Genomic DNA, 12373 nt, shown 5'->3' with positions numbered 1-12373 from the left:
TTGATGTCTTTCAGCCTGGCACATATACCCTCCAAAAATTGCTGCTCTGTTTACTTTGACCATTTTTGCAATCTGCATCGGTTTTACTTCCTGTCTAAATTGCAGTTCACTGGCAATGGTTTGGCTTTGCCAACCATCTGAAATGATCAAACCCAAATCATGAAAACACTTTTGGCTTTCCAGCTTTGGCCGCAATTTTGCGGGGGGCTTTTCTTGACAGCGGGTCAGCACCCTGCTGTGAACCTGCCGCCACGTGTCATTCCCAATGTCGGATCTTTCAGCGCTGAGCAAACCCGACAGGCAGCGGTAGGGGACCCAATTCAAATAATTAGTGGCTTGTTTAGAGCCATTTGAGAATGATTTTCAGCTTACCTTTTGCATTTGACAGCTCGCCAAAGGGGTCCACGCTGGTCATGGACCACATCTGTGAAGCTGAGGCAGGAGTTCAGTGGCCATTGAATCAGCTGTTGAGTTGACAGCTTCAAATGTAAAGTAAAAGCTCCCACCTTAGAGATATCTTACCTCAGCCACAAGCTCTTCCTCACTACATTTCCACAACAGATTCACCATGCTGCAAGTCTTTACACAAGTCTCCATCCAGTCTGACCTCATTACCTCTCCCACCACTGACAGATCACTTCTGTCATCTCTACTTGACCTGCCATCTATTCCATCATCATGGGTGCCCTTTATATTCTCTCACCTTGATCCTCAGAATCCCACCACGATCAGCCCCAACACCAGCAGCACCAGGCACACCAGCAGCACCAACAACACCAACCTTCTCCGCAATCAACTGATGCTGCACAGGACAGAGGGCATCAGCACCCAACCACATTGCTGCCCGGGAGGCCAGGGATGGCCTCACCATAGCCAGATTTACTTCACTTGACACTGTACACCCTGGCTGCCACATGATGCACCAGGTTGGCACCACCCCATACCAACACCATAAAACATCCCTACAATGCCCAAGCCATTCCTTTCACACTGACCACCATTGCGGGGGGTACCATTATGTCTCACCATTCACTGCAACTCACTAAGCCACTTTCAAAGGTGCACACAAATTTGTCCCAAGAATGCTAAGTGTTGAAAGTAAAGGTTTCAATGTTTGACACCACATTAACAGAAACTTTACATCAACATTGCATAAAACTCCCAAGTTCCTATCCTTGTGTGTTGTTAGTTGGTATGCTTGCACTAGGATGAGGATGAGTGAGGGGGTGGCTAGTGAGATGGGGATTTGATAATGTAGATAAAGAGGGATGGGTGGAGGTCCAAGGTAAGTCAGTGTGAGTAAGGGTGTGCAGGAGTAGGGTAGGGAAGGCAGAGTGATGGGGATGTGATGAGAGAAACAGCAGGATGAGGGTGAGTGTGGCTTTGTACTAACGTTTCGTGACCTACCGAGATAATTGAAACGTTTGCGGCACTGCACCCAGGTCCTCCTGACCACATCCCTGCTTGTGCCCTCCTGTGCAATGTGCAACCAGGCTGTGCTGATCTCCTTGGGAGGTCTCTTCCGCCCCTGGGAAGGGAAGAGAACCTCCCTGCATGCATGACTCCCTCCATAAGCATATGGAAGGAGTCATGGGAGAGCCTCGGTGCAGCCCTCTGCCTCTGTGCAGTGATTGTCAGTGTTTGCAGCAACTCAATGCTGTAGAACACTGACAGCACAAATGTCAAAAGAAAGTTGGCCATGGTCCCTTTAAGGAAACCGGCTGATGACGCGTCACCAGACCCGTTTCCTCTAATTGGTTGGGAAACGCGCTGGGCGGGCTTACCAAGCCCAATCAGGGGAAATTCATTTCAGAGGCTGGGATGGAACCAGCAGCGGGGTCAGGACCCCCACTGACATCGCCCGCCACGAACCCACCGAGGTCAGTAAAATCGCGGCCAATATCTCAAAAAATGTAGGGAGAGAAATTGGGCACCTTATCACCTCCCGTTAGCGCCTCTGGGGGGCACTAATGGGGCGCTACCGGCTTTGTGACTGGGCGCGGTGATAGTACCGGCGCCCGCGAAATTGAAGTGGAGGTTTGCGGTGGCGGTAACCACTAGCGCCATGCTCTCCTGCGGTCGGAGCTCGTGACGTCATCTGGGTGTGCAGCGCCCCGGCTCTGAAATTCACTCTCGCCCCCTGCCTGAGCGCCTGCCGTTAGCAACTACAGGTAGAGGAGGTGGGGTGCTGTCAGATGAGCGCTGGAGGAGCGCTATATAAAGGCGTCAACTTCCTTCTTTTGTCGGCAAAGAATGCTGCCTCGTCAGTTTGACAAAAGCAAACAGGCAATTTGAGCGTTCTCAACTTGAAGGAGAATTCTGGCTGAGAAAAATTTATCACTTTCATTTGGTTTATATTTGATAGTGCAACATTTCCATCATTTAATGGGGGCTGTGCTGGCACTGGACCTCTCCCTCCAGCGTCACCGTCAGAGACAGCGGAGGCAGAGAGAAAGATTGCAAAATGTGACCGGAGGGAGGAGGGCCAACAGGGCTCTCAACAGGAGGCCTTACCCTCCCAGGGTATTCCGGGAGCATTTCTCCTACATCAATCTCACTGAGGAGCAGTGTCTTAGAAGGCTCCGCTTCACCAAGGATGTGGTCACAGAGCTTTGCCACCTCCTGCAGCCAGACCTTGAGCCTCACATCAGGTGCACCACGTCTCTCTCAGTGGCAGTCAAGGTCACCGTCGCCCTCAATTTCTATGCCAGCGGATTCTTCCAGTGTGGAACAGAAGACATAACTAACATATCGCAGTTCACCATCCATTGCTGCATCCGCGAGGTCACAGATGCTCTCTACAGAAGGAGAAGGGACTACATTTCCTTCCCCATCACCAGAGAGAAGCAACGCGAGCGTGCATGTGGCTTTACCAGGATAGCGGGCTTCCCCATGGTGCAGGGCGCCATTGACTGCACCCACATCGCTTTGTGGGCACAATCCTGAGGTATTCTGTAATCGCAAAGGCTACCACTCACAATGTGCAGTTGGTGTGCGACCACACACGGCGCATCCTCACTATTAATGCCTGCTAACCTGGCAGCAGCCACGCGCCTTCATCCTGCGCCAGCTCTATTCCAGCCACATCAAGCTAGCGGATGGCTGCTGGGAGACAAGGGCTATCCACTCTCCATCTGGCTCATGACTCCCCTCCGCAACCCCAGCACTTGTGCCCAACACTCATACAATGAGAGCCATGCTGCCACCAGGAACATCATTGAGCAGACCATCAGGGTGCTCAAGCAATGGTTCCGCTGCCTTGACCACTTGGGAGGAGCCCTCCAGATCTCTTCTGAGCGGCTGTCCCTTTTTGTCATCGTCTGCTGCATGCTGCACAACTTGGCCATCATGAGGGTGCAGACATTGCCACCAGGCATAGCGGGACCACCTCAGGAAGAGGAGGAGGAGGAGGATGACGAGGATGAGGAGAAAGAACAGGAGCATGAACAGCAGCGACGGAGGATCCAGCCACTCTATCGGCCTTGTGGAAGGGCGGTCCATGACCGCCTCATCAGACTGCAGTTCCAATGAATTCGAGGCCACTTCCCGGTTTCTCATCCAGTCCCCATCATTCCATCAATTTCTCATCCCATACCACACCCCAAAGCTGAAATGAGACACAGCACCATTTCTGCAACATTCCAATAAGAAATTTATCCAAATTCAGCAACCACATATATACAGCATCAATATTGATTAATCACCCTTGTGCAAACCCTTGCCTCCCCCCTTTACAGTCCCCTTTCCTAATCTACTGCTCCTACGTAATGTCTCCCCTGTGGCTGCAGCAGGGCTGGTGGAAGGCTGCGGAGTGTCGGTGCCAGAGACTACAGATGGCCTTGCAGGACGCCCTCGACCAGCTCTGGGCCTGGAAGGCCTGGTTGTACATTGCGCCACCTCAGGCTGGGCGGCGGCAGCCTGGGCTGGCTGGATGATGGGCAGCGACAAGTGCAATGGCTGAGTGGCAGTGGTGGGAGCAGGAATGCTGTCATCCTGAAAGAGGACAGCAAGTTCCTGCTCCATTGACACACTGCCACTCCCCCGGGGCAGCACCTCAGCATCCCTACCAATCTGCTGGAGCACAGACTGCTGAGCTGCTGCGACACCGTGAGATCCCCGGTGGACTGTGGTGGACCCAGCGTGATGGCAGCAGTCAGAGCTTTCGTGGCATCAAGCTGAGACTGCATGAAAGCAGTCTGAGACTCGATGGCATCAACCATTGACTGCATTACAGCACTAAGACGTTGCGTGGCTTCCGCCTGTGCTGCAATGGATGCTGCCACATCGCCCATGACACGCGGCATGAGGTCTGTGTCCCCACGGTCTCTTAGGGAGTCCACCATCCTTTGCAGACTGCCAAGGATCGGCTCCATGGTGTGCACAGAGCTCTGTACAATGTTGGAGGCGGACTCCTCCACGCTTCTTACCATTACCGACAGGCTCTCGGGCACCCTTGCCATTGCACCCATCATCTCGGTGTGCATGCCCATCACCCTTCTTGTGAACGCCTCCCCATCGTGGTCCTCATCTGAGTCCTGTGCAGCAGAACTCGCCCTCCGGGGAGCTGGCTCCCGAGCTACCCTTTCACCCTGGCCTTGCTGCAGCCTGCTTGTCCCCAGTGCCTCACCCTGTGCAGACCCCGCTACTAAACCTGCCTCTAAAGATCGCATAGTGCCAGTATCTGAGGTGGTGCCTGCGGGTGAGACATGCAGTGACGCGGTGCTTTGCTCCTCCTCCTCTTCTCCTTCCTCACTCTCAGTGGGAGGCTCAGGGACAGGCTGGTCATCTGGTTGCTGATTCTCTGAAAGCATAAATGAAAAAGACTCGTGTTAATGTGAGGGCAGGAAGGGAGCAAGGGATGTAGTATAATGAGCTGGAAAGTGGGAAAGGCTTGTGGTGTGAGGGGGAAGTGGGATGAGAGAAGGAGAGGGGGTGAACATACCGTTGTTGCCCCCAAGGGGGTCGACGTCACTAACGGCCACGCCGCCCACCACCTGCTGCCCAATGAGTCGCAGCACTCGCTCCTCCAGGTCTGAGAGCTGCTGGAGCTGCGCATCATCCTCGCCTGTTCTCTGCTGCTCCCTCCTATTGTGGGCCATCTTGGCCTGCCAGAGAAACTAACGTGTGTGAGTCAGAGTCCAGCTGTGTGTTAGGGAGATATGCCTGCCGTAGTTGAATAGCTATAATTGTAGGCAAGGCGTGAGATGTGGATGTGAGTTTGAGTAGGCGCAGATGCTTGGTTGGTGAGTGCTGGGGGTGTGGTGGTTTGTGCAGTGTGCACAGACTGAGGTTCAGATGCTGGTATGTAGGACCTGTTGAAGCATGTACTCACCTTGACCACCCGAGTGAGGTCGTTGAATTTCTTCCGCCACTGTGTCAGGCTGCATACGACCACACTACTGGCCGAGACCTCCTGGGTCACTTCCCTCCACATTGCCCTGACTACCTGGGGTAATGGCCTCCTTCCAGTGTCTGGGAACAGCACTGCCCTCCTTTGCTCCACTCCCGCGATCAATGCCTCCTCCGTGAAATGACGAGCTCTCCCCCTGGATCAGCCATCACGATCAGGGGATTGAGTTGGTTGCAGGTCACCTTCACAGCCAGCAATGCTGATAATGAGGACCTGCACAATGATGCAACCTCCCCTTTAAGAGCTGGAAGGGGCCAGTGTGAAGGATCATTCCCGATTGCGTAGCACCTGAAATTCATTATCGCCCTGCTGGTAGCGCCCCTGTAGCGCCCTGCTGGTAGCGCCCCTGTAGCGCCCTGCTGGTAGCGCCTCTGTAGCGCCTCTGTAGCGCCCTGCTGGTAACGCCCTGCTGGTAGCGCCCCTGTAGCGCCCAGCTTAGGTCATTAGCGCTTGATTTAGCGTTCCAGCTCTTCCCAGGTGCGCTAACAGCCAATTTCGGGAAACCTCAGACTCATTAGCGTCTGGCGCTAATTTTTCACATTTCAAAATTTAGCGCCCCTAACGGGGCGATACCGAATTTCTCCCCCATAGTCTTGAGGTATAATAGCAAGGAGCCCAATTTTCCTGGGGTAGTATGGCGTTAAACGACAGTTCTTGCAGGGGTTGCATGTCTCTTATAAGGAATTCTAACTGAGTAGAGGGAAGGGAGACAGATTTGGTGGGAGAGAAAAGAAAGAAAGAAAAAATTTGGAAAAGGTGGAAGATCTGTATTCACAAAAATATTAAGGTTGGCACCAAAATCCTATTTTGTTTTCAAATAAACAAATAGCTTTATTATTGTGTATCTCACCCAGTGACAATTTTATAGTTTAACGCACTAATACTTAGCTGTCAAATCGGAGTGATTGTGTAGGGGAAGAACAGGGGAATGCTTGTCAAAAGCTATCTGAACATTAACTACCAGCCCCACTGATAAAGAGATACAGAGGAAAAGGAAGAAAGAAGACTAGAAAGGAATAGAGAAAGCAAACTGTGTCAAAACATAGATTTACAATAGTTTACATTTTTAACGTGCTCCTCTTGCACAGAAAGACATCCCAAAGTTCTTTACAGAGCAAAGAGTGAAAGAGCAACAAAAAAACACTGGAAAAGGAGTTTGTAAGTGGGGCTAAAAGCATGGTCAAAAGATTTTTGTGGGGGGAGGTTTTTGGAAAGCAGGAAGGAGGATGGAGGGATCTGGCTAAATTGGTTGTGTACACTGTAGCCGTAATTCAGTCCACCTTCACACTCACTCAGCATCCTTTCTCGATAGCTTTGGCCCCCTGCCGATACTCTGTTGTCTAGTTGATAGAAATGCAGAAGGTTAATAAGATTTTCTTACTGTCTGCTGCTACATCTTGCTCCTCTTCGCTCTGTTCCTCCGAGGCCATGCCGCTATCATGGTTTTTCAATGTCCCATTCCTCGCACTATATGGAGTCGATGTCAGGGGACAATCAGGATGTTCACCTAAAAATCCAAGACAATCTTTCATCACAAAATGTGGTCAATGAAATTTAAGATAAAGAGTGTGCAGATTATTATTTAATATTAAAAAAAATATTGTAACATAGGCTCACAATGAGAAGAAAGTGCAATGAAAAACACCCCAAACTGTTTGGTTTTCTCCCACTAATTACAGTACACGGGCTGTTGTACTCACTGGCAACGTGAGCTGCTGATTATGCAGTGTTTGCAATACTGGAAGAATTCCACACAGCAGCCTTCACGATTAGTAAATAATGAGAATTCCACACCTCTCCGCTGATATAATACTTGAAACCAGGAGCACCTCATAGAACAACCTACACCACCATATCGCGACTTTATGACATCCAAATGAAACCATCCTATCTACTCGCCAGATGAGTCCTTTTGTCAATCAATTCGTGTCAGTGGCTACACGGGTAGGGAATGTGACCAGATGAAATGGGCCTTAAACACTGGGTGCTTTGGTTTCACAAGTGACACTGGCCACTGGCGTAAGCACGATGGGGCGTGCAAGTTTGTGCACATGTGCTTCAAAAGAAACTAAGTGCAGGCAATACAAACCCACTGGTATGAGTGAGAGAGCGTGTGGGTCTCATTTCTTCAGATGGCCTAAGTGTAACAGAGTTATTAGACTGGTCAGCAGACTGGTTGGTATAGAGAATGGTGCAATTGGCGATGCACTTGGGAGGCCGGCACACTGTGCATGCTGGGAGAGCTTGATGCTGACAATAAGCAGCCCACATGATGTTAAATGTTTGTTTCTGGATTGTTGACATCACTCACTTTAATTATGTTACAAAAATAAATAGAAACAAGCCTGGGACTAAGTTTTGAAATATTATTTCCTTTCACCATTTGGGTTTCCCATCTGCTGATTGATGGCCTTTTCTTTGTTGCTTTAAACATTTTCCTGTGTACTTACCCTAACTGCCGTCAAAACCTAAACACAACTTTATAAACCACAGAAACACTGCTTTTATTTACTTTGTTCCATAGTGAGAGACTATTCAAAGAATAAGGAGGCCACATACTGCTTGGATAATAGAGTCGAAATGGAGTAGATGAGCAAAGGTATCTTGGGGTACAGATACACAAATCTGTACAGATAAGGGAAGCTGAGCGTTTCGTGGATAGCATATTTCAGGAGGTGGTCACTCCGCAGCGACACAAAGTTCAGGGGGAGAGTGAGTGGGTGGCCACCAGGAAGATGAGGAGGAACAGGCAGGCAGTGCAAGAATCACCTGGGAGTGTGGCACTCACAAACCAGTATTCAGTGTTGAATACCAGCGAGGGCGATGACACCTCAGGGGAGTGCAGTCAGAAGCAAATCCACAGCACTGTGGGAGACTCAGCTGCAAAGGGGGGCACAAGAAAGTGTAGAAATGCAGTTGTTACAGGGGATTCGATAGTCAGGGGAATACACAGGGGTTTATGTAATCACAGATGCGAGTTCCAAATGGTGTGTTGCCTGACTGGTGCCAGGGTAAAGGATATCACTAAATGGGTGCAAGACATTCTGTGAGGGGAAAAGCCAGAAGTCGTGGTCCATGTTGGAACCAAATGACATAGGTAGGAAAAGCGTTGAGGTCCTACAGGCAGAGCTAGGAAAAAGATTAAAGAACAGAACATCAAGGGTGGTAATCTCTGTGATGTAAAAAGACTACTGAGCACTTGGTTTGAGAATAAAACAAGGCTTTAATCAACTGTTTCACAACCTGGAGATTCTAGTTACAATCACTAGTTCCTGGTTACAGAAACATCCTGAGCAAGCTGGGCCCACGTCGAGTATTTATACTCCTTGGACGGTGCCACCAGCTGGCCGCCCAGTGTTACTTCATGAGTTATTTCTTCATGAATGATGAGATTCATGACACTCTGGATTACTCCCAGTGCCACGTGCTGGTGAGTACAGAAACAGAAAGATAGTGCAGGCAAATGCGTGGCTGGGGAAATGGTGCAGGAGTGGGGGCTTCAGATTCCTGGGGCATTGGGACCAGTTCTGGAGCAGTACAAGCCGGACGGGTTGCACCTGAATACAGCTGGAACACGTGTCCTCGCGGGGAGGTTAACTAGTGCTGTGGGGGAGTGTTTACATTAATTTGGCAGGGGGAAGGGCACCAGGACGCAGCAGCAGAGAGGAGAGACAAGGTGCAGAGAAAACTAGGAGGGACAAACAACAGCAGAACGAAGAATAATGTAGAAAGAGCAGGAAGTAGATAGAGGAAAAAAGCAAAGAAGACTGGCATGGAGTTGGACTGCATGCGTGTTAATGCGAGGAGTGTTACAAATAAGGTCGACAGGCTACAGGCATAAGTTACCACATTGGGTTATAATGGCTTTAATGGAGACCTGCCTTAAATATGGACAGGAATGGGAACTAAACATACCTGGCTAAATGTATTCAGGAGGGATGGGGAATGGAAAAAGACAGGAGGGGCTTAGCAGCATTGATCAAGGATAATATTATAGTTCTACAGAGGAACGATATACTAGAGGGTTCAAGGACTGAATCTATTTGGTTAGAGTTGAAAAGGAGCGGTTACATTGCTGGGTGTTTCCTGTAGACCCTCAAATAGTGAGAAGGAGATAGAGTAGCAAATCTGTAGGTAAATTTCAGAGAAATGTAAAAATAATAGAGTAGTAATAGTAGGGGACATCAATTACCCAAATATAGTCACCAATAGGGAATTCAGGAGAAATTTGTTTACCCAGAGTGTGGTTAGAATGTGGAACTCGCTACCACAAGGAGTAGTTGAGGCGAATAGTATAGATGCATTTAAGGGGTAGCTAAATAAGCACGAGGGAGAAAGGAATCGAAGAATATGCTGATAGAGTGAGATGAAGGTGTAGGAGAAGGCTCATGTGGAGCATAAACACCGGCATGGACCAGTTGGACCCAATGCCCTGTTTATGTGCTGTAGACTCTGTAATTCTATGTAATTAATTTACACGATAAAGAAACAGTGCATGTTTTCCAGTTAGGGAACTGCCATCTGCTGAGAAAAGGCTGATAATTGGCAGTTGGGTGCTTGTGCAAAGAACATTTTAAATGGAGTTGTTCTCCGCCGCAAGAATCTTTTGGAACGATAGGGTTTAGTTTAACATTGAGGGCTGAAACAGGAACCCTGTAATGTGACAGTGGATTTGCACAGTGCCTCCAATGTGAGCACGTTGTTTAGCGGGCAATTCCTGTGAACAGCTAACTGCTTAATTATAAGAACCAGAATCTAGGGGTTTGGGGTCAACTCTCATTCTTCTGCTGAAAGTGCACTGGGGTAGAATTTCATTCATTCAGTGAAGCTAGCCAAACAAATTGTGAATACAAACGGAGTTCCCTCATCCCAACTTTTTCACCATTAGCAAACAGAGGAAAATATCCCCCTCCCCCCCCTATCTTTGTTCATACCGGACGCCTTCTTCAGGGAGAAGCCTGGCGGTCTGGGCATGTCCTCGGCAACTTCATAGAGCGGCTCGAACAGGTGGAAGTGCTGCTCTGCGTTTTCAGTCCCTGACATCTTGTCAATAACCTGGGTAAATGGATTTCAGAGGAGAACATTAATATTTGAAAACCAGCAGAATATCACCCAACAATCGCTCAGCAATTGTTCCTCAGTTGCTCCGCAAGAAATAGAACAAGACTGACATTTTTTCTTTTCTTCTGAAATAACTAAACTATTTTCGAACTCTGCTTTATATTAATCAGCATTAGAAAATTACAACACCTGATTTGTATCTCTACCACAGAAGGCAGTAGAGGCCAATTCATTAAATATATTCAAGAAGGAGTTGGATATATTTCTTAAGGCTAAAGGGATCAAGGGATATGGGGAGAAAGCAGGGACAGGGTACTGAGTTTGGATGATCAGCCATGATCTCATTGAATGGCGGAGCAGGCTCGAGGGGTCGAATGACCTACTCCTGCTCCTATCTTCTATGTTTGTAGGTAGGAACAAGTGTGAATTTTGGATACTATGGACATTATTTTGTCCACAAAGTGTTAGAGATTCTTACCACCTGTACCCTATTCAAAATTAAAGGAACACTCCAAGCATTGTATCTGTGAGATGATGTTGGCCAGTTTCTAATTTTTAAACTGTAAAGTTAAATATATCTGCATCACACTGTTTCTTGTAAAATTCCCCAAATGGTTATCCAACAGAGGGACAATTGCAAGTTTCTAGTTCTCAATTCTGCAAGGATTACAGACTCTGAAAATGTTGGTACACTAGACACCAAGTCCAGAACTCTGACTTCAGTACTAGAAACAAACCGAGTTTTATAATGGGAATATGCTGCCTGCAACCCTCCACCCGCCACAACTTGCAGTCTTTCGTTCCTGTTCTTGCAAAACTCTCTCATTAATTAATAAGTTTACTGTAAAAGCCAGCTCTATCTCGCACATCTCTCCTGATTCTCACTTCTCTACCCCAGACAGCTCACCCACTCCTGATTCTTGAGTCTCTCCAGCTTCCTATTTTCGCGTCTCTCTCCTTCTACTGCTGCTCCTGTTCCACATAATCCAGACGACCCACAACCGCCTTTCTGCTGCTGGTTAACTGGCGATAGCTGGGCAGCTGCTGGTGCACAACTGCTGCTGGAAGGCTTTGTATTGCCAACCCCACCGCCTCATAAATCAGGAGACAAGCTCATAAAAATCATGAGATTTGGTATAGATATCAGGAGTTGCTATTTCCCCCCCCCCCCGACCCGACCCCTGGCTGACCTTTGCTCCCGGACAGGAAGCTCATTCCACACCAGGAAGCTCATTCCGCAACTTATGCTCCCGGGCAGGAAACGTATTCGGCCGTCGCTAACCGATTACTGAGATAAGAACTTAAGAAATAGGAGGAGGAGTAAGCCATATGGCCCTTCGAGCCTGCTCTGCCATTCAATAAGATCATGGCTGATCTTATAGAAACATAAAAGATAGGAGCAGGAGTAGGAGTAGGCCATTCGGCCCCTCGAGCCTGCTCCGCCATTCAATGCGATCATGGCTGATCATCCAAATTCAGTACCCGGTTCCTACCCTCTCCCCATACCCCCTGATCCCTCTCGCCTTAAGAAATATATCCAACTCCTTCTTGAATATATTTAATGTATTGGCCTCTACTGCCTTCTGTGGTAGAGAATTCCACAGGTTCACCACTCCCTGGGTGAAGAAATTCCTCCTAATTTCTGTCCTAAATGGCCTACCCCTTATCCTTAGACTGTGACCCCTGGTTCTGGACTCCCCGACCATCGGGAACATCCTTCCTGCATCTAATCTGTCCAGTCCTGTCAGAATTTTATAAGTTTCAATGAGATCCCCTCTCATTCTTTTAAACTCCAGCGAGTATAAGCCCAATCGACCCAATCTCTCCTCATACGTCATTCCTGCCATCCCAGGTATCAGCCTGGTGAATCTTCAACCTCAACTCCACTTTCCCGCCCGATCC

General features: G+C 48.7%; 1 protein-coding gene across 9 annotated transcripts in view; it reads right to left on the bottom strand.

Annotated features, from left to right (window-relative positions):
• The window catches only part of LOC147101147 (acyl-CoA-binding domain-containing protein 4-like), a 274772-nt gene that overhangs the window by 194358 nt on the left and 68041 nt on the right, over nucleotides 1-12373 (bottom strand). For all 9 annotated transcript variants that reach the window (XM_085966359.1, XM_085966353.1, XM_085966360.1 and 6 more), the window contains 2 exons: nucleotides 10345-10465; nucleotides 6792-6917 (listed from right to left, as the gene is read on the bottom strand). In XM_085966359.1, coding sequence (XP_085822485.1) covers nucleotides 6792-6917; nucleotides 10345-10465 — 247 coding nt within the window. The remainder of the gene's footprint in view (nucleotides 1-6791; nucleotides 6918-10344; nucleotides 10466-12373) is intronic.

The sequence above is a fragment of the Somniosus microcephalus genome, chromosome 24 (assembly GCF_052327205.1).
Source record: "Somniosus microcephalus isolate GS21.2 chromosome 24, FLI_Smic_1.0, whole genome shotgun sequence".
NCBI lineage: Eukaryota > Metazoa > Chordata > Chondrichthyes > Squaliformes > Somniosidae > Somniosus > Somniosus microcephalus.
The sequence above is the reverse complement of the archived record's forward strand: the minus strand, read 5'-3'. Positions and strand labels throughout refer to the sequence as shown.